This window comes from Malania oleifera, chromosome 10 (assembly GCF_029873635.1).
Source record: "Malania oleifera isolate guangnan ecotype guangnan chromosome 10, ASM2987363v1, whole genome shotgun sequence".
Lineage (NCBI taxonomy): Eukaryota > Viridiplantae > Streptophyta > Magnoliopsida > Santalales > Ximeniaceae > Malania > Malania oleifera.
Genome location: NC_080426.1, coordinates 25,934,149 through 25,957,292, shown reverse-complemented (window position 1 = coordinate 25,957,292; position 23,144 = coordinate 25,934,149). Strand labels below are relative to the sequence as shown.

Here is a 23,144-nt window from a genome sequence, read left to right as displayed (position 1 = left end):
TATCCTCGGTAACCCACACTGTCGTGTCTATAACTCATGGCTGCCCAGAGGATTTTTCTCCACATCATGCTTCCCCTCATGGTCAAGATTGTGCGACCTGAAGGCTGGATCTAACCGCGGTTAGCCGATCTAGTTAGATCAAATAATACCATATACCTGTCTATAGTAACAAATGGCCTACCTAATAACCTGGTCAGGAATCCAGGGGGCAATATACAACCCTTCTCTTGCCCATTTGTACTTACTCACCACATGCTCCACGATTCTGTGTGGTTACACTTTTCATCCGCTAGCATCAGTACCATGCTCGATATCATAATTCATCGCTAGGGTTTACATATCTATTCCATCAGGGTTTTTCTTTCCACTATTTCACTTTTCTCATATCAGCATTTCTAAATTCCATATTCATTGCAGTTATTAGTTGCAATGATCACTTCCCGATCGTTGATCTGGACTTTAACGAAGCCGGAAATCTAGAGAGAAGGGGAGAGGGATGAGTTTAGAGAGAGAGAAACGAGTTGCATGAAATTTTCTTGCTGGATCCCGAGCGCAACTCATTTATAAGATGTGGATTCGTCAACGAGACACGTCACCTCGTCAACAAGTCCACAAATGGAGTTCGTCGACGAACTTGTAACTCTCGTCGACAAAATCCAGGCTCCACTAAACCTCTCTTGGTAAATTCTCGTCGACGAGTGCAAAAAGGCTACTTGTCGACAAGGCCCTAATGAGTCCCTTTTTAAAAAATCATTTTTCTCTCCTTTTTTCTTTATTATTTATTTGTTATCATTCTTTGGTTCTCTTGAAATCTAAGCATTCACAGTAGATAATTATCTGAGGAGAACTTAGTGGTGACAATGTGCGAGAAGGACGAGACACTAGAAAGTTGAGGGGAAGAGGAAGAAGATAAGCTAGTTGCCATTGGTGAGGGATCGGCGAGACTCGTTGTCAGGGGCTTTGATACCATGTTAGCTAATGAAGGAATTGAATTCAGAAAACAATTGAAGAAGAGAGGAAGGAACTCTGCAATACTTCTCACACAGCATTCTCATTCATGTGCTGGTATATATATACAGCAAAAGAGAATAATTGAAAACAGAAAAATTATATACAGCTTGATGTGTAAAAACAGAAAATGAAATAAAAGAATAAAAAAATAAAAAACAGATTATAATTATACATATTCCTGCACGCCAACTGTTTGGTGAAATGCCTCTTCGTGTGCAGTGGATTGTATATCCTGGTGGGTTGTATATCCTGATAAGGAAAAGTCTTTTAAATCTTTGAAATCTGGGGAAGATAAATATTTTTTATCCAATCTCAAGACAATCCGGTCTTTTGCCCTTTAATTAAGCTAATGGACATAAAATGAAAGTGGGCCGGCTAGCTTGTGCTTTCAATCTGCACGTTTTCCATGTATGCTGCCGCGAAAGCATATACTAATTAACTACATGTTGTTGCTTTTTCATGCATCGGGCCGCGGGCCAGCCCCGCCAAAAGCAAAGCGCTGAACTACTACTGTAGCTCTGCTTTTTTCAATGTGCCCGAACCACTCCTCCCCTCCTTCAAAACAGCAGAGCATTACTAGTAAATTATTATTATTATTATTCTTAGCCTGCAAAACAGAGATCAATATAAAAATGCAACCACGTGAAAACACAGATCGGCAGACACAAGAGCATACATACATATATATATATATATATATATATATATACTCTTTATTTTCAAATCAAGAGCAGAATAAATATCGGTCACTCCTCCTCCTCCTGAGCTTAATTAGACCCTTAGCTCTCTGGTTAATGACCTAGACAGGGGAGAAGAGGACTAACCATGAGAGCCTTCAGTTTGGATTTGGCAGAACAGAGTAGTTCTAGTGATGAGGAGGGTGCAGTTGGGTTGAGGATTATACTCATGACTACTCAGTACAGTGGGATTTCGCAGAAGGAGGGAGTACCCAACAGCACTCATGTCCTCGTAAAATCTTCCATGAGATCGCCGGGCACAATATGCCCCCCACCGACCCCGGCCTCTCACCCACTAGCTCCGGCCGCCGCAGACTCCTGCTTTTTGACTTCCTGTTTTCTCTGCAACAAGAAGCTGAGCCCAGATAAAGATATCTACATGTACAGGTAGCTAAAATGAAATCTGTGGATTCTTTTTCTCTTTGGTTTCTTTTTTTTTGGATGACCGGAAATTAAGCTAGGGTGGCTCGAGCCCTTTTGCCCCGTACGTCCTCGTCAAGCTTTGGGTGAATTGACCACACTTGTCATAACTAGCAACGAATTATCTAGAAATGAACCAATAAAGGATTGAATCTAAGAACTCTTTCCGTCTCTCTCGTCCACCCTAACCTTATTTTCTTCTTACTTAATATTAAATTATGACTTACATTCATAAGCACCATGAGACTATGAGAGATTTTTGCATAAGGGGCGAGGAAGCCCGCACTAAAGAGTATATTTGAGCCCGTAAATATATATATATTATTATTATATGAGGATGTTTTAAGATTTTAAAATGAAATTATATATACATATTGAGCGAAGGTTGAAATTTTAAGATAGTTTTTATTTAATGGTATAATGAAAATTGTGCCAGTTGTGTTCTTTATTTTGATTTTTAATCCAGAAATATTGAATTGCAGGGGAGATCAAGGCTTCTGCAGCGCGGAGTGCCGGAGCCGGCAGATAGTTGTTGATGAAATGAAAGAAATAGAGAGTTGCAGGAAGAAAATGGTGGCATCTTTCCGGCGTAAGAGCTGTCGCAGTAGCAGTGGTGGTGGGTACGAGACTCACGCCTTGCTCGAGGAACTCCGGCAGCGACGGCGACCCAGCAAGCCTCTGTCCTCCCCAAAAAGTCCGGCCACCTCTATTTTCATTTTACATTGACTTAAACTTGATGCGTTGCTCTCCTTGTCAATATTTATTTGCCCCAAAGAATATCTAGTGGATAATTACTTGGATAATGTAAAGTGGAAGGAAATCAAGTAATTAATTTTCTCTTCCCTAGCAGATAATTACTTGGATAATGCACTGAAAACAAATTAAATAATTTTTTCCCTTTTAAAGGATTGATATCACTCCACCTGCTGCGATATGTTTATCTTGAACATTTGTCTAGCATGAAGAGTCTTTGTCATGATAGAAGTTGTATGAACGTCAATTCATGTTTAAAAAAAGTGATGCCAGCTGTTGATCATGAGCTTGTAAGCATCAAAAGCTGAGATATACAGAACAGCTACTCTCGTATCTCTTTATATACGTTAGCTTGTGACGAATATCGATCATTTCTTGCTTGAATATGGTTTATAAGACATGAAAGGGGGACTGCAACTATGGCACCCTTGTAGATAAATGATAAATCTTAAATGATCAAATTTTTTCTCACGATCATTTTGAAAAAGCTCCTGTGTTCTAGTTCATTGTTATGCCAACAATTTTTATGATTACCCTCCAATTGTTTAGTATGCATCGTCAACCACATATTTTTTTGCACAATCTTCTATCCATTTTCACTATTCAAATTATATTTATTTTCTTACCCTATATTTGAAAAGATCTCAAATTTTAATTTGGATTGAATTGGATAACATGTAATATAAAATTGTATTGAAAACATTAGTACCAGAAAACTCTATTTACAATGTTAGCTAGCACTGTCCTACTCTATGAGCTTACCCTTGATTTTCATTAGTAGAATATATAAGAGAAATACAAGCATCATCATTTTTCATAGTCCCATGAGTACATCCTCATTATTAAAATCAAATGTCATTTAGTTGTTTTGTTGTAAGACTCCTAAAGATCGAGTTTTACTAATGATGTAATTAAAATCTTCATAATGGGTGTCACATTCACCAATATAATACTAAGTTTATTATCAAAACCATTCAACATCATCTGAACTATTGTAAATAAATCATCCTTTATACGTCAAGGTTAAAAATTAGATTAGCCATGCCTACAATACAAATCTCATTAATGTTAAATGAAATTTTATACATATAATTTCCTTCTACTCAAGTTTAGAAGTACTTTGTTATGGATAGGCATGCCGTCAACAATGTATTAAGTTGTAAAACCAAACAAGTATACATATGCATTTAGCTAAGTTGGCTCCAATTATACTCCCTATTTCTAATCTTAACATCGTGCAAGATTTTTCTCTAGGCATATACCAATGACTGCTGTTACTTATATAACCTTACGTGTCTAATAATAATTTTGTAATGATAGAATTAATGATATTTGTAATTCCTAGTTCTTTTTAATCCATATTTTTCTATAAAGGTCGACACACTCCTTTTTAAACTAGAGCTTTTCATTTATTATCATAATTGAATGTTATAATCTCTTTGTGGTTGAGTAAAATATATATGGTGCAAGGTAGGACAAGAACAAAATGTAAATTTTTATTTTTATTTTTTGGAATCTATAGCTTTGTTGGTGAATAAAACCTTTAAAACGTATCCTTTTTTCTCTTATGACAAGAAAAAAGGACTAACTTTTAGTAAAATCATTATTGAGTGGTTCTCTAAACAATGTTCCGTTAAATTGTATTATAAGAAACACTGATAAGAAAATAAAAGAAAACAGCTCATTCTCACCTTAAAGAATTTTTATTGATTAGGAATAAAGAGTATCATCTTACACCAAGACTACAAATGGCTTAACTTTAATCATGTTATACGTTTTCATATCCAATATTATTGATCGGTTGATAGAGATATTTTGACCAATAATAAATCACAAAATGCTATAATTCTTGCATATGGTTTCTTTAAGATTTTTCATTGATTAGAAATAAAGAATATCATCTTATACCAAGTCTACAAATGGCTCAACTTTAATCATGTTTACGTTTTCATATCCAATATTATTGATTGATTGATTGAGATATTTTGATCAATAATAAATCACAAAAAGCTATAATTCTTGAATATGATTTCTTTAAGATTTTCCTTTTTGCCTTTCTTGTTCCTCTTCTAACATTGTTGGGTTTGGGTTACTTGACAAGTAACGTGCACAGTTAAAATTGATGTCCTGTTAATGATGTGGTCGTATTTATATTTATCAAATATACAGCGAGTTTTTTCGCACCTAGTCATGATTGCGCAGAGTAGTTACTAACAAAGAGAAGTTCATAAATTCAATCAAGTTAAACTCAAAATTTTTATACTTCCAATAAAATGTAAACTACGGAGCAGAAAAAGGCAGGCTCTGTGCTATTGAGTATTGATATTCCAAGAGACCAAGTATTTTAGTTCATTACTTTTAATTGAAAAACAAAAAACAAAAACACTAAATTGACAATATCCTAAAATTTTGAATTGAACTCTTCTAGTTTCTGTTTCGTGGAGCTTGTCCTCGCTACCAAACACTGCTCATAACAGGACCTAAAGCTTAGAAACCAAAGAAACCAAGCTCGGTAGCTCTTTCCTTCTCAAAAGTCTCGAAGTACTGATAAATGATGGTCACTGCAAGCAAAATCCCTGTCCCGGATCCAATTGCTCCCATAAAATCTGCCAGCACAGTCAGTGCGCCGATGCACATGCCTCCGAAGGCTGCTGCCGTGGGTATGTAGCGGTTCAGCTCCTTCTGTAAATTTGCCTCTCGGTGCCCAGGCATCACCATTTGTTGTTCCTGCAAGAATCCACAAAAAGGATCACTAGCATTGTTCGAGTCATGAACAATGAGCAAATAAAACTACACCGGAGGAGGTGCATAAGGACCTACTTATGTATTGGCGTACTTTGATATGTGCATCATCATCATAAAATGTTTCTAAAACTTGTGGACTCAAAACCGAACTTCTTATTGTTGTATCAATTCTTAGTGGACTCAAACATCAACTACTATCAGTTCCATTGTGCCATCTCTCTTCCCAACAATATCTTATAAATATATGACGACTAGCTGTGCGCGCACACTCCATGGTTTTAATTTTATATTTATTATAAGGGTTTTAAAAAATTTTGAAGGACATTTTGAGATAATTATGTGTAGTTGCAGATATGTTTGGAATAAGTATTAGTAGTTATTGGGATAAATTAGACATAATCAATAAGGGCATTTTGAGACAATTATAGGGATAATTTTTTGAAAAATGACACTGACAGAGAATTCCTTCTTCAGTATTAGAGACTAGAGACGTATAAATCCATACAAATAAACCAAACACCAGGCTCTAGCCCAAGTTGGTACCGAGGGCTGCTAGATGGGTCAACCCAGGGTGCGTATGGCCCCTGCTTATAGCAGGATTTAGGAGTAAATCTTGTGATACACAGCCTTACCCAGTTTCAGAACTAATTCCCAAAACCAAACCCACATTACTGCACTGGGTGGATGAGCACCAAAACATGCCAGCTCCAACCTTCAATCTAAGTGATCCAAAAGTAGAAATAAAGTCACAGGGGCAGATGGGCAGAAGCTTTATTTCAAGGAACTGAAGTTACAACAAGGTGTTTACATGAGATGTAAGCCAGTGCATCTAGCCAGCTCTAATTATAATAACAACATTAACTTTTCTAATATACTACCCTTATGGATGCTTCTATCGAAATCAACATAATGATCGATTCTATCCATTAACTCCCTTCATTGGTACTTGTATCCAATATGACAAGAAAGGTTGTTTTTAGATGTCTCCACTCACAAACTTGAACCATTACATTCGCTCCCCCTAATGTTTAAATCCAGCTTATCACTTTCCATAAGCAGAGCTAGCTTTTTCTTTTAAATCCTAATTCCTGGAGACCTATTGGCTCCATTTCTTCAACTCCAACCTTGCCAACACTCTCTGCCCCTTAAGTTTCCCAGTCACCACCACAATACACTGTATCCTTCAACATACATCACCAAACCCCTCACGCCCTATTGTCTTGAGCCACATTTTCAAACCAGAAGGAAATTGGACCTCTTTGTAAACAGCACACCTCCAAAACAATGGAGGGATGATGAGAAGCTACTCTAGGAAGTAGTTTCCGCACTGAATTGGGAAAGAGTTCTACAAAATCCTTTATATTTACCGTTTCCCTTCATTCTCCATTTATCTCATATAGAAAAGGGCATTGTATAGTCACCCCGCCTCCCCTCCCAACACCCAACCTAAGCAAGGGAAAAAACATCATCATCGTCGTCATCATCATTTTCCATATGGGGAGGAACTGCTACTCTAGGAAGTAGTACCTCCATTTATCTCATATAGAAAAGACATCATATTATCATCCCACCTCCCCTCCCAAGCCCCAACCCAAGAAAGAATAACAAAAACTGAAGCGAAGTCCATTTGTCTTCCAGAGATGCCCAGCATATTTTTCTCAGACAAAGCCACCAATCCCAGTAAACACCCACTCATACCCATCACTCCACCCATATATAAGCACAAACTTCCCAAAAGAGATTCCTGCACATCTACAACTAAAGGTGTCCATATTACACAACCCACCAGCAGCTTACAAAGCAATCCCCAGCAGGGATTGCAGTAGCAGATGGCAAAACATAGCGGTAACGGGTGTAACGGGAAGCAAGAGTAGCGGATGTTACATAAAGGGAAGCGGGTGTAACGGCCGTAGATTTTTTTCAAGCACACACAACCTTGTGCATATTAGCAAACTTTCATGTTTTAAACTTTTAACCCTTCTTAGAAAGAGTTTTAATGTATTTTGGATTCTTTAGTTCGACTAAATTATTTGGTAAGGGCAACAAGTTTACATTTGTTTTAAACCACCATTGATAGAAAAATTTCATGTGTTTGCGTATTTGTACTTCTCTTGTTCTTATCTATGAATATTCTTATGTGTGCCAAATTAATTAATAAAACAAAATACATTATACACTCCATTAATTTATTAGACATATAAGACATACGAACAATACAAATATAAAATAACTAGAAAAGAAAGAAGGTTGAAGTTGAAAAATATAAAACATAAATATCAAATTACTAATATTATCAAAATAAAATATTTTCCTAACAAGTTGGTATTTTTAAATTGTTAATTAATGCATATCTTGTGAGTATTTAAAGAAAAAGAAAATTTTGCATCATTTTCATCCTCATTATAATATTTCCCCCCTCTTGCCACATGGTATATTGAGAAAAATTTATGAAAGAGAGGGAAAAAATGAGAAGAAAAAGTAAAAATAAAATATTTTTTTGGCATAACAATCCTGTAGCAGTTACGTAATGGCCATAGCAGCCTTTAAGTAACGGTCGCAGTCCGTAATGGCCCCTACAGCCGTGGTTTTTCTTCCCACCGATTTCGCAGTATGTGACAGTTTTGGTAACCCAAAAAACTATTACATAATGCTGTTACGTAACAGATGCAGCCATTATTTAAAACCATCCCCACCCCAAAAAAAAAACGTACTTCTCAAATCTACATCATACCCCAACTCATCTAGTTTTCTTGAAAACAACTTCGTCAACCATCTAATTTCTTAGATAACTTTTAGCAATAGTTCTTGTTAGCCTTGGTGGCTACATTATCATGGTTTAATGTGTTTTGATAATATTAACCTATCTGTTGTTCCTAGTGTATTCCATCTTTACAGATCATGTTTAGTACAGGTACAAGTGGCAAATACTTGAAGTACCAAGTCAAAGGACTCAAGCACAACCAACGGAAGCTTAATTCTTAAATTATATGTAATAAGGGTTGTGTGAGGTAGAAACATTTTGTAACTCTTGCGGGTGTGTTTCTTGCATGATTTCTAAGTAAAAGTTGAGCAAATGCATGCATACTAGGACACATGAGTAAATAGGATTTCACTTAAACTCACAAACTCAACTTTAATAGTTTTCAAAGTTAAAATCAAAGAGTTTGTCAAAAGAATCCTAAACTCAAAATATGTTTTCAAAGGGACAAGTTTTTAACATCCTAGATTTCAAAACTTTTTTATACTTAGTCCCGATGTGTCAAAACGAGTTTTATGTCCTAACACTCAAGAAAGTTGAGTATATTTTCATAAAGGACATACTAAGCATATACGATATCGAAACGAATTTTCAAATGTGTTTTTATTAACAAGATATCTTATACTCGAGGGGAAATTCATTTGGATAAGTATTAAACTTTATTAGACTTAATATATTTCATATACTTTTTTCCAAAAATGTTTTAAGTGTTTAAAAGGCTTCTTGGTTGGGTTTAAAACCTAAGTTATGCACCTATCAAATTTCCAGTTCACTCTTCGGTATTTGGGGCATAACTTTTACAAGAGTCCAAAAAGCACGATCTTGGTGTCCTTGGAAAGTTAAAAAAAATCCCACAACTTTTATGTCGATGACTTTTTCTGATTCAAGGGTCTAGTCGATCGGTGATAGCCAGTAGCTAAAACATATCTTTCTGCCAGTGACTAGTGGACCAGTGCAAGGGATTGCATAGTAGTCAGAGGCGCGAGGCGAGCCGAGGTGCAAAGGGTCTTTTAAGTCGAGGCACGAGGCATGAAGCGAAGGCGCGCGCCTCACGAAGGTGAGGCACACAATTATTAAAATGGTGTAAAATTTCTATTTGGAGTAATTGATATATGAACATATGAATATCTAGTAATATTAGAATTTAAAATGCCAAAACATTCAATAACAAAATTGAAAATTTAATAAAATTGCGAGGACGAAGCCCAAAAGCATCAACAATTCAACAGAGTTCAACATCCAAAGAAAAAGAGTACAATAAAAGATTTCAAAGTATAAAATCTAAAAATCCTCCTCAATCATCAGTCATCACTCATCGTCAACTAGGTCTGCGAAGATATCATCATCTTCCTCTTCATCATCAGAATTGTTTTCTCCAACATCTTTTTCCTCTTCCATCTCCTATGCACTATCCACTTAATTTTCATCCACATCTACAAGTTCCAACATTGTGGTCCAACCCCTAGCACTAGTTGCACTGCTAGATGAAGCTCTTCCTCTTCTTCTAGATGATGATGACATATTTGCACTTATTCTTGATCTAGTGTGATGCGAGGGGTTATTTAGTCCAGCAGCTCTAGCAACAAAATCCCAAGTCAAAATATCATCTTCAAACACAAGTTCATCATCCTTATCGGAATCGCCATCCATCCTACCAATCAACCACTCATTACCATCATCAATGTCCTTTAGGAGGATGGGATCAATGGTGTCACGTTTTTTGTATCGACGCCTCAGAGTTCGATTATATTTCACAAATACCAAATCATTCAAGCATCGATGGGATAGCCTATTTCTCCTTTTGCTATGAAGCTACAAAAAGTTTAAAGTAATATAGTAAATAAGGATTCTAAAAAGCAATAGACTAGTAGTTCTTGTTCTTTAATAATTAATCCACGATATACTAATGACTTACATGTTGGAATAAGCTCCAATTTCTTTCGCAACCGGTAGCACTACACATGAGGCTAAGAATTTTCACAGCAAACTTTTGCAAGTTTGGAGTTGTTGATTCAAATGTCATCCACCATTGCACTGTTATAAAATAAATTTTAAATGAATACCTACAAGGTAAATAGCAAAATAATTTTAAAAAGAAAGAGGTAGTACAAATGTCAATTTACCTGGTGCTTTTGTCTTCCTTTGTCTCACTGCCAAACTAATTCCAAAGACGCCACTAGCGACATTGTATTTTTCCAACTCATTTGAAATTTATCTTGCATTTCACGGGTTAGGAGTAACCTTGCAATACATTTATACAAACCCATCATAATTTCTTCATCTTGCAAAATGTTGGGGTTTGAATAGAAAATTTCTGAATTCAAGTAGTGTGCAACTACATGCAACGGTTGATGGAGTTGGCATCCCCACCTCGTATCAATAATTTCAAATGTCTCCTTGAATTTATCCTTTCTGTCACCAAAAGCCTTAGCTATGGCTTCCTTAGCCCTATCCATTGTTTCATAAATGTATCCCATTGCAGGTTTCTTTTCCCCATCAACCAAACGGAGTATACGAACAAATGGGCCTACTAACTTAAGAGCATAGACAATGGTACTCCAAAAGATAGGCAAAAAAACAATACTAGGTGCTCTTTTGCCAACTGCCTCCTTTACCCATTTAGTAGTATTCCAATCTTCAGAAGTAAATATATTCCTCAAGTTGTTCTTTTGAAGGTGGATTGAACGAAGGGTGATGAAGGCAGTTGCAAATCTTGTAACTGCAGGCCTTAGTAACTCTTTCCTCCAGTGAACCGTCTCATCAAGTTCACCACACCAACACAGTTATAGATATAACCATTCAAAAAAAAAATTATCCTTTTCAAAGTTGCATGAATTAAAAGCATCTTCCCGATATCCTCCAAAATTAAATTGAGACAATGAGCAGCACACGGTGTCCAATATTAATGGAGCCTCTTTGCTTCCAACAATCTCCCTGTTCAAAAATCAAGGAATGAAGTCATTAAAATATTAAAATAAACAATATATACACTATAGAAAGTAATTCTAAAAATAAGTTCTTACCTGCTGCAACATAATTTTAAGCATTGTCAATTACTACTTGAATCACATTTGATTCTCCAATATCCTCAACCATCTCATCGAGTAATTTGTACATTCTATCTACATTTTTGACAAGATTAGAAGCATCAATAGACTTGATGAACACTAATCCCCTTGGAGAGTTCACTAAGAGGTTTATTATGTCCTTATTAGCAATTGAATCTCTCCAACCATCAGACATAATTGAGCAGCCATATTTTGCCCATTCCTCCTTATAAACCTTCAACAACTCTTTCATTCTACTAACTTCTTGCTTAAGGTAAGGAACTCTCACTTCATGATAACTAAGTGGCTTTATTCTAAGACCATATTGTCCAATCAATTCAAGTGCCACTGCAAAGTTGCTCAAACGTACAGCATTAAATGGTATTCCAGCATCATACATCCACTTAGCAAAATCTCCCATTGCCTTTCTTCTTAGTTCTTTCTTGCACACCTCATTTATTGATGTTTGCTTCATCTTCCCTTCTTTCCTAGCTTGAACCGCTTTCTTTGGATTGGGAGTGAAAAACAAGTCTGTAGGCCCCTTCTGTTTTGGTTTCTTCAAGTTAATTGTATGATCTTTTACTTCCATCACCAGTAAGCACTCTCATGCCACAGGTGTCAATTTCTTGAACTTCATCTTCATCATCTTCTTCATCTTCATCATCTTCATCATCTTCTTCATCTTCACCATAATGGTCTATATCATCAAAGTCGGGCAATAGCTCATTTTCCTCCTTTTCCATATCTTTCTTCAACATATACTCTTTAATCTCCTCATGTACATGAGCAGGGCACTTAGAGCATTTTTTCACATTTCAAAATCCTCCGACAATGTGTTGTTTTGCCCGAAATATTCCTCCCCTTGTGACTTTACCACAAAAAAAGCAAGTCAAATTATTTCTATTTTTCGTATCATCAAAATGTGCATACTTCCATGCAAGATCTTTCTTTGCCGAGGTGTCACATCCAGAACCAAAATCCATTTAAGATTTTAGACTTCGTATCCTAATTGAAAAAACAATGTATCAAATATTTCAGGCAAATTAGGCAATAACTCATTTTGTATTAGTAGCTAATAGCCTAATCCAGGCAATAACCCCATTTAAAATTTAAGACTTATATAATGCATTTCCAAACAAATTTAAAAACAGTAGCTAAATTTCAAAAAAAAAGAATAAATATTATGTATTAGTTATAATTTATAAACTTACATTAATTAAACAAAATATTTAATTAGTAATTACATATAAAGAAGAAGAATAAAAAGAGTAACTAAATTTCAATAAAAAGAATAAATATTATGTATTAGTTATAATTTATAAACTTACATTAATTAAACTAAATATTACAAATTAAAAAACAGTAGCTAAATTTCAGTAAAAATAAATAAATATTATGTATTAGTTATAACTTATAAGCTTAAATTAATTAAACTAAATATTTAATTTATAAGCTTACGTATAAAGAAGAAGAAGAAGAAGAAGAAGAGAAGCAGCAGGCAGCAGGCAGCAAGAAGAAGAAGAAGAAGCAACAGGCAGCAAGACGCAAGCAGCAGAAGAAGAAGAAGACTTATGAAGGTTCGAAGGCTCAAAGACGAGCTCGCTGCTGTTCGAAATGTCGAAGATGACGTGACGAACTCACGTCGTGTTCGAAGGCAAGCAGACGAACTCACGGCTAGTTCGAAGGCAGGCAAACAAACAAGCGAGGGCTCTTGCTAGTTCGAAACGAAGTCGCGAAGGGTCGTGCTTCTTCAAAATGTCAGAGACAAACACACGATCCTAGTTCGAAGCACGAAGACGAAGTTGCAAAGGCTTCTGGCTGGTTCGAAGGCTCGCAGACGAGCTCACGCTGTTGGTTCGAAGCATCGCGAAGGCTCCTACTGGTTCAAATGTGCAAGACGAACTCACGACGGGCTTCGAAGGGCCGAAAGGGGCTAGGGCTCTATTCGTTCGAGAATGAGGGCTACGGGTCTGGCTGTGGGCCTATGGCTATTTCTCTCCTTTAAATGACTAAAAATTCACAAGGCGTGACTCATTGCACCTGTCGCCCCACTACGCCTCGTCTTGCCTAACGTCACCTCGCCCCACCTAGTTTGAGGCGGAAGCCTCTTCGCCCCACTGTGCCTATGGAGGACTGGTCGACCAGTGGGGTGACTAGTCGACCAGTGAGAGTGACTAGTCGACTAGTGGTCTCGTGAACAGTGTATTAACGGCTAGAAAACGGCTAGTTTTGTTTGGGAATTGCTCCCAACGGTCCAATAACAGCTAGTTGGGTGTTTTGGGTATAAATACAAGTCCATAGACTTGTTTAGCATGGTTTTGATTATTATTACAAGCTTATAGTGAAAAATATCCTTGAATACAAAACCTAGGCACTTTGCATCTTTGTTCATTCATTCAAGAGTGCTCAAGTTCTCTCTTACTCATATATCTTGTTTGATTCAATCCTTGAGAGAGTCGTGTGAGGTTTGGTTTGTATTTGTTATCAGCTCAAATTAAAGGAGCATCTCTTTGTAAATCATCTTCTTGGTTGTAAAGGTTCTTTGTGAACCGCTTGGTGAAGGTTCTTGGTGAACTGAAGGCTCTTGGTGAGCACGGTAGGGATTTGTTCCCGAGTGTAGGGTTTAGTACCCGAGTTGTAAGGCTTGCTCCGCCGGTGAAGGAGTGTTCATAGTGGATTGTAAAATCCTTGACTTGGTGCTAAGGCATGGGCATAAGCTTGGTGCCGAACCACGTTAAATCTCCGATGTTAAGCTTTCTCTCCCTTCACTCTTTATTTTATCTTGTGTATAATTTATTTTGTGTATATTGTGATATAATTGCTTGCAATCTTGCTAAGTATTTTATTGTGTAGAAAAATACGAATTCTACGAAAAGAGTCCATTCACACCCCCCCTCTTGACTCTATATACTCCCGGTTGGGACGCCTAACAATTCTCATCTAAGGAATTAGATCATAAACCCCCTAACATTTTAGGAAACAATTTTCATCGGCACATAGAAACTAGAGGGCATTCCCCTTACTTCATGTCCCTCCAAACCCTTGCTACTTTCCCCACTTTCATGATATTTAATAGAAAACTTGAGCTCCAATTTCTGCTCCAACTGTCAGTACTCTTTTTCAAATTTGCTTTCTCTTTCTCCTTTTTTTTTTTTTTGGTCTTTGGAAAGTGTGGAAACCATACCTTCAAAACTTTTGAGCCACAACTCCAAAACTCTGCTCATGGATTTCTTCTAGTCCTTCATTTTTATTGAAGAAACTCATTAAGATAGATGAATGTACAAAGAGATAAAAAAATCACAGCCTTCACATTTCTCAGAATCAGTTTATCTTTTTCCATTTTTTTTTTTTTTTGTAGCACAGAACTAGTTTTATCTTTGTAACTGGTTCGAAACTTATCCTTCCCTGTCTCAAACAAAACAGCACCACCTCCAGCAGTTCACAATAAATCAATTCAAAGGCATTCATTAGTGCCCAGCCTTCAACTCTCTAGAAATTATCACAAGAAAGTTGCATTCTGATAGAGATTTTATCCCTACCTGGCTAAAATCCAACCAGTTCAGAACCATCTTCCTCTTCTTCTCTCCCTGAAGTCATCTCCTCCTTTTGAGACCCACCCCTTGAGCCATCCTACCCAGATCACAGACACACCTAACAATTAACCGCTTTGATACTCTCTACTGCCTTCCCTTCTGAGCCTTACCCACTCAGTGATTGGCTTCAGCCAACTTTCCATTTAGTTTCGGGCTTACTTCATTTAAAAAGCCTACTAAAATGTTGAACAGTCCACTCCTTTTTTGGAAACCTTCCTGAAGGTTTAACTAAAATGCACGTTGAGCTTGCTTCTTTGAGAAGCCCACTTCAAAGCATCAGTCTAGATCACCTTCTTGTCCTTTCATTCAAGACCCATCTCCATCTCTAATGCTTCCCTAGAATACTTAAGGCCAACAATATCCTGGGTATAGTATGGCCAAATTGCTTGGATTTCAAATTTTAAATAAAATAAAACAAAGGAAGGAGAGGAGTGCAGAGTATACAGCTCTCCAGTTTCATTGTTTCTGCATATCTCTACCCCCAACACAGTTGCAAGTCCAAATCAAATGCAAACTTGCCTGTTATCAAGAATTTAGCCTCCCTAGTAACTTTCTGAATCTCATCAAATTTATCAAACTTATCTCCAAATTGTTGGAAGCTTCATCTATTGTCCTCAATGATTTGAAAAGGCTCAATTAGGGCTCACCTCAAGGCAAGGCATGCTTAAAATGCCTTGAGGTTCAATCTAAAATACCATATCTAAAAAAGGCTGACATATTACACATTGAAGCTTATGCATTTGTACAAAAGGCATGATTTTGCACCTTTTTAGTTAAGGCTTATGCATTTTGGGCATGTGATTCTCACGTTAGATTTTGGTGGAAAATTTTAACTCCATATTTATATAAAAGGAATATCATGATATGTGTTGATTCCTAAAACTCTTGAACCTCTATTCTTTCCAAAATAATTGAAAGTTATATTTTGGAAATTGAAAATAATTAGAACATTCTAATGTTATAGCTACCTCTTATCATGATTTACATAATGAATTCAAGTTAGCAATTTTTGAATAGCCAACAAGTAGTTTGCAAATTAGGTTTGATTTTTTTAACAATACATTTGTGATCTAATTTTTTTATTTATTTTTAAATATATGTCATTTATTTACATATTTTTATTATAAAAATATTCTCAAAAGGCTTGTGCCTTTCCTCTTAAGCATTAAAACATCTCACTTTATCCCTAAGCCTTTTAAAACATTGATTGACCCGAATGATACATAAATATTTAAGATATGGAAGAATGCTTCTAAAATAAAATCCAGTTAGATGTACAAAATATTATTGCGTAGTAAGAAATCCAAGCATGATTTCTTCTTAAGACTGTAATAATTGAAAATAAACGAGCACAAAATAATCCATACTCATTGGTTTATAGCAGCATTTTTTTGTAGTTTTGGCCCAAAAATCCACATTTACTTTAATATACAAGCATCAACAACATAAGGAGAGCAAAAACTCTAAAAAATAGAAATCATACCTTGAGCTGCTTAGCCACATCTTTTGCAGATGATCCAGAGACCTCAATCCAAGTTTTTGAGAACAGTGCACAAGCTGATAGCATAAAAACAAGGTAGAACAAAGCATGAAAAGGATTGGCTGCCATGTCGGCCAAGCTGCAAAAGAATTTTTTGCAAATGTGTTAATGGAGAATGCTTAGCAATCCACAAGGGACAGAAAGCAGGTTGAACAAATGAAACCAACAAACCATTCCCAGGAAGAGAAATAATAATTGGGGTATAATGGACAATAAGAGATTATTCTTAATCACACCTTGATGGAGCAGTAATGTAGTAAGCAATACCACCAACAGGGACAGATTGACCAGAATATTCTGATTCCTTCCACTTACCCAAAAGATTCACAAGGAAATTTCCACTGTACCTCCTGTACAGCAACTGCACAAACAAATAAAATTTGATCAGTTAAAGATCGAAGCAAGCAAAAGTGACTCAACTTGCACAATACAAACAAATTACTACAGTACCTGGGAAATGAAGTACAGGTTGGACACAAGTGCAGATTGAAGAATAATAGGCATGTTTGAGGTGTAGAACAACTTGATTGGATATGAACCCTGTTGCCCACGGGCATTCTTTGATCTCACAGGCAAAACCACCCGGAACCCTTGAAAGTAGATAACAATGAGGAAAATCAAGACTGTTGCAAGCAAATTCGTTACATTTGGAAGGTTCTGCCGGTAGAAAGCTTCACGAAGAGCACGAGGCTTGTCAGTTCGAGTTATCAGCAGATGGAATAAGGCAATAACAGCGCCTTCAAATTCAGCTCCTCGCCCACTATTAATTGTTGTGGGGCTAAATGCTTTCCAAATGATGTTCTCACTGCAAGCGAATGACAAAGTGTCTTAAATCCAGGGAGCATATTTATGGGAAACACTGAACAATGATGCTAAAAAAGGAAGACACAGTTCAACCGATTATGGTAGCAACAAGATAATTGCTCTCTGAAGAATAGAAAATTGAAAAGAATGCATTCACAATGAACATAGCAGCTCACCATATATTAGTTGCAATGAAAAGTGAAATTCCAGAGCCCAGACCATATCCTTTCTGGAGAAGTTCATCAAGACATATAACAATGATACCAGCAAAGCAAAGTTGAACAATAATAAGAATGGCATTTCCAACACCAAGTTGGCTAACACTGCCATACATCCCTGAGAGGACGTATGCAACCGCCTCACCAACAGCAATCAAAATACCCAGTAACTTCTGTGCACCGTTTCTGGAAGAGGAGAAAAAAAATATTAATCAAGAGAAATCCTTGCAAGGAATACACATAGCACACGAAAGACAGAAAAAGTACACACAGTGCACACACATCTATAAGTTATAGCTATGTTCAAATAAAACTAAAAAATTTTGCAATACTAAAAATAAAGGCTTAAATATTCACAAAATATGATGTAGAATCTAAGAGTAACGCATGGTCAACATGAATAACTAATGTAACTTTACTAATCAGAGTCACCATCAATATCAATATTAGTTTTAAAATATTGGCACTAATTACAAAGGTGTTCATTGAAGGGCTCCTTCATCTGAAACAAGATAATCATCCACGTGCACTGATGTCAAAGTTTATACCAAATAAACCTCAGATACACATCAGAGAAAAACACAGCAAGAATAACAAACTAAACTCTGAATATGAAAACCATAGCATTGAGCAAATGAAGTATATGAAAGCATCGAACGCAGGTAACAGATAAGATATGAAACAAGGAGCATAAACAGAAAATAGACTCATCCAATACTTACAAAAGGGCACGATCCTCACGCACATTATTATCAACTTCAATTATCTTAGACCCAGCCAGGAGTTGCATCACCAATCCAGACGTCACTATAGGGGTGATCCCAAGCTCCATGACGGTCCCACGGTTTGAGGCAAGAATCACACGCATCCAGTAGAATGGATCTGCACCCGTTGTAGAGTGTATGCCATACAGAGGGAGCTGACTACACACAAGAAAGATGAAAAGTGATATCACCGTGTATATAACCTTCTCTCTGAATGGAACCTTCCGATCAGCACTCTGAACTTCAGGCAAAAAGGAAAGAAATGGTCTGACAAGATGAAGCACTCTAAATCCACCTCCCATTTTGTTCTATCTGAATTAAACCAATCTGGCCTGCACCGATAGTGCACCCAATAAAACGTCAGTACAATTGAAACATCATAGAATGCGTAAGGCCCTTCCAAGGGCACCGAAAACAAATCAATAATGACAGGTTTTCAAGAGAGAATTGGCAACAAAAATCATCAGTGCAATTTCCACTCTCACATACGATAAAATGAGAACAAAAAAAGGAGCTGTTTGGTATTACTCTCAAAACAATTATGAATGCAAAAACAAAAAATCAGAATCAGAAAATAAGAACTGAAAATTGTCGATGTGTTTGGTTACTGAAAACAAAAAATCATAACTTTTTTGACTGAATGTTTTAATTCTTCTAGTTCTTGAAATTCAAATAATGCCTTACAACAATACCTGAGAAGGCGTCATTACATAACAATAAATAATTGAAATGGATGTCATCGTTCACCAGAAAAATAGACAGATAAATATAAAATAGAAAATCAGAGACGACATAACGAATCCCAAAAAAAAAAAATCCAAGATAATAGCAAGTTCTTTGTTCTTAAGCAAAACTCTCGAAATTTTCATTTGATGAATTAAGCCCAAAGGCTTGGAGAGTTGGTCTTTACAGAGGAATAGCTCGAAATCCTCCTCCAACTTTAAGTCAGAATGTGCAAGGGATGCACGAATGAACAAGAAGTCCCAAATTGGAATGAAAAAAAACCTTCTTAGATTTATCAATCCTTACAAATTAGAGTAACGAATCAATAGCAAAGAAGGAAAACGTCCTATATATATCTCGCACCAAAAAATAAAAACTCAGTGTTGATCATGTCATTTATATCTCATCTCATTGATGTAGATCTGATCCCAAAAAACAAAATGGGCGTGGATCGGGACAGACCGATTGCCAATTAACTCGATCGAGATGGATGGGCGTCAAGACAACAACCCGGGTACGATCATAGCCGGAGATCGCCGGCACGACGCATCAACAATAAGAAAACACCAAATATCGAAAAAAAAAGTGAGAGAAACATGTTCAAACAGAGATGAAAAATACAGGCAGCAGAGAGAAAGGTATAAGAAAGGGAAAGCGATGAGAGGGAAGTACCCGGCAGAGTCCGGCTGGCACTTGCAGTTGCAGAGGCGAGGGGAGGGGGGCTGGCTGGTGAGTGGTGATTCTGGTGAAGAAGAAAACGAAACCCTAGATGGTTTCAAATGGCAGAAACAGAAACGCAGGAAGGTACGTAGGCGGAATCGAACTCTGCACCTCACCAAGTGACCACCATAAATATTGCACCAACCATAACCGATTAAAATATAGATGAAGTTACCAAATTGCGGAAGTTTAGTTTCCCAATATTACCAAAATTGAATTATCCACATATCAAACTCTAATCTTAATTAATTTTAGGGATTAATATAAATTTCAATTAGTTTTTTTTACATTTTTATAGTTTTTTTATTTAAATTTAATAAAATTAAAATTTAAGATATAATCTTATCTCTAAACTACTAAAAACATATTATAAGTGCCGTTTAATATACTAATAGGCAAGAAATGAAAATCAAATGCGAAATTAAAAATTAGATATAAAGGCTAAAAAGTAATGACATGTTTGATAATATTTTGAAAACTAAAAGAAATTACAAACTTAATTCAAGGAATGTTTTGTTCTTCAAGTCAAATGACAATTTAAGAGGGAAAGAAGGAAGAGAGAGAATGCATCATGTCTAACGGTATCATAGTCAGTTTTATTCATTGCTCTTTCAAAAGTTTTCATTTTGGTGTATGTTTTTTATTTTCGCTAAGCGTTGGTAAGGCAGTGAAAATCAGTTGGTCAGCCCGTCGAAGCCAGGAGAGCGTATAGGGTGGTCCCGGTGCCGTTCCCGATTAGGAAAACCTCAAAACATATTCTATTGAAAACCAAGAAAGAAGATGGATAAATTAGTTCAAAGTATCATGAACAAAGGAAAATTCTTAAAAGAAGTTAAGTATAAACAAGAAGAAACAAGCAAAATATCTTATAAGAAAGAATTACAAATATCACTTGGCAAAATTGAAAGAAGATTATCAAATTAGAATAGTAAAAGCTTACAAAGTCAAGATTCAAATAAAATTTGGAAAATGACAAAGTCCGAAAGCCAAATTATTAAGCATAAAGGATCAATTGAGAAAGATGAAGAATATTTTATTAAAATTATTAACAAATCAATTTCATTAAAGTGAAGCAAGACAACAGAAAAGACTTTTTAGTCTTGAAGATCTAGAATCCCTTAAATCAAAATATGATAGACTTCATATTGGAATAATTCAAGTCGGATTATTCCCTTTAATAAGAGCAGGACTTAACAAACTAGTTTGTATTGTTCTTCGTGATGCCAGGCATCATGAATTTAATGACTCCCTTTTAGAAATGTTAGAATCCAATATTACTAAGGTTCGATTTATTTTGAATGTTATCCAAATATTAGGGCAAATCTTAATGATGAATCATTATACAAACTATTAACATTAGACATTCAAACTAAAGGTTATGATATGGATTCAAAAAGTTCAAATCTTGAACTTATTTATCAAATTTATTATAAAGCAACAACTTCAACAATATTACCAAATTCAATTCAAACAAGTGAAAAAGGAGAAACTCTTATGTTACAAGCCAATTATAATAGAAAATCCTTTGCCTCTCATCTCAAGAAACTTCTATGGAATGAGATTCAGGCCGGGGGAGAGTGGGAATTCACAAACTTAAATGAAACGGATCATCAAATTATTCCTGAAACACAAAAGACAATTGCCACAAAAATTATTCAAGATCAAGAAGGAAATGTTAAAATCAACTTTCAACCCTTACTCACAAGAAGTCACAGCTTAGGACAGACTTCTAGACAACCAATCGATTTAGGAAGAAAGAGTATTTCAAGCCTCTACACTTATGTTGAACCAAATCAAACAAATCTTAAGTTAAAAGGAGTTGATTTTGGTCATGAAATACCTCAAGGATATTATCAAGAAATTCCTGAATCAAGTTCTCCAACTGAATTACAAATTTTAACAGAGGAACAAAGAGAAAATCTTTATGAAGAAAGTCAAAGGAAGAATGTTATGGTTATCAATAAAGAATTCAAATCAAATATGGAAATGATTAAGAGAGACTATTATCATGAACCTAATGAGAAAAATAGGAAGTTATTTCTCAAAAAATATAATCATACAGAAAGAGAACAAATTAAGACAGAATGGTTTAAAAAGATGGAACGGATAAAAGAAAATATTCCTTTCTTTAAATTTGTCAAAGATAGACAAACGATTAATGTAATTCAAAATCCTGTTAAAAATTGGAAAACTATTGATAATTATTTTGTCAAATCAATTCATCCTCCAGAGAACTCAATCAGGTTTTATTACAAAGGAAACGAAATCTTAGCCTCATCCTTTAAAGAATCAAAAGGTAAAGGTGAAGTTGATCAGTTAATTAGTCAAAATAATTATACAAATCAAATGCTAAGATCAATAGCTACCCAATCAACAATGATTGAAGAACAACTTGAAAGTCTTGTTGAGATAAAAATTAATAGTACTTATGAAAAAGGTGAATCAAGTAAATCAAAAGAAAGACTTGAAGAACCAATTAAATTTAACATAGTTGATCATAATCTTAAGAATTTTAACTTTGACAAACAAAATGAATTACTTATCAAAAGAATTGATGAATTGATTAGTCAAACTTCAAACCTTAAAATCAATACAATAACCAAAGAAAAAGCAATTAATGCTCTTGAGTCAAATATTACGGAAGAAAGCTTTGACATAAATAAAATCAAAGACTGGAAAAGTCAAAGTCAAAGAACTTATTACAAGAAACCTACCGCCAAGTCTTTTATCAGAAGAATTAAATGATCTTCTTCCTTAAAGAAACTTTCAAGGAAATGAAATCCATGAATGGAGAATTGATGGCTTAACAGAACATCAACTTCATTCTTTTTTACATCAAATGGCTATGACAGCAATTGCCTATAGACTTCATTCAAACAAAGCCAGTGAGGAACAAATAGTTTCTCTCCTTACTCATGGTTTTACTAGAACCCTTAGAGAATGGTGGGATCATTATCTCACTGCCTTTGAAAAAAAACAAATTTACGAATCAAAGAAAGTTAAGGAAGAAAATGGAGTTCCTACACAAGAAAGTAATGCTGTTGCAGCACTTATTTGGTCAATCTTTAGACAATTTATTGGTGAACAAAGTAGTCAACATGAAAAGAATAATGTTATTCTTCTCAACCTTACTTGTCCAAAATTATCAGACTTTCAATGGTACAAAGATATTTTTATTGCCAAAGTTATGGGCAGACCAGATGGAAGGTCTGGATTCTAGAAAGAAAAATTCATTAGTGGATTACCAAAACTCTTTGCTCAAAGAGTAAGAGATCGTGTTAAAGAAACTTTAGGTACAAATTATGAATCAA

At 35.7% G+C, this 23,144-nt stretch overlaps 2 protein-coding genes across 3 annotated transcripts; one reads left to right on the top strand and one right to left on the bottom strand.

Annotated features, from left to right (window-relative positions):
- The first annotated feature begins 1,027 nt into the window (after positions 1–1,027).
- LOC131167130 (FCS-Like Zinc finger 15-like) lies at positions 1,028–3,085 on the top strand. Its single transcript, XM_058125957.1, has 2 exons — positions 1,028–2,135; positions 2,651–3,085. The coding sequence occupies exons 1-2, from the start codon at positions 1,837–1,839 to the stop codon at positions 2,892–2,894; spliced, it is 543 nt and encodes a 180-aa protein (XP_057981940.1). The 5' UTR covers positions 1,028–1,836; the 3' UTR covers positions 2,895–3,085.
- Positions 3,086–5,206: 2,121 nt separating this feature from the next.
- On the bottom strand, positions 5,207–20,010 carry LOC131167129 (uncharacterized). Of its 2 annotated transcripts, XR_009139995.1 has the most exons (9): positions 19,786–19,979; positions 18,349–18,722; positions 17,585–17,812; positions 17,055–17,409; positions 16,841–16,965; positions 11,448–16,683; positions 10,548–11,358; positions 10,340–10,458; positions 9,588–10,236 (listed from the first exon to the last, which is right to left on the bottom strand). XR_009139995.1 is itself a non-coding variant. In XM_058125956.1 (7 exons), exons 2-7 carry the CDS (start codon positions 18,690–18,692, stop codon positions 5,409–5,411), a joined length of 1,428 nt encoding a protein of 475 aa, XP_057981939.1. In that variant the 5' UTR covers positions 18,693–18,722; positions 19,786–20,010; the 3' UTR covers positions 5,207–5,408. The 2 variants fall into 2 exon arrangements, 1 of the variants encoding a protein (XP_057981939.1); XM_058125956.1 differs by lacking the exons at positions 9,588–10,236; positions 10,340–10,458; positions 10,548–11,358 and adding an exon at positions 5,207–5,648 and having other exon boundaries at positions 16,548–16,683; positions 19,786–20,010.
- Positions 20,011–23,144: the final 3,134 nt, after the last annotated feature.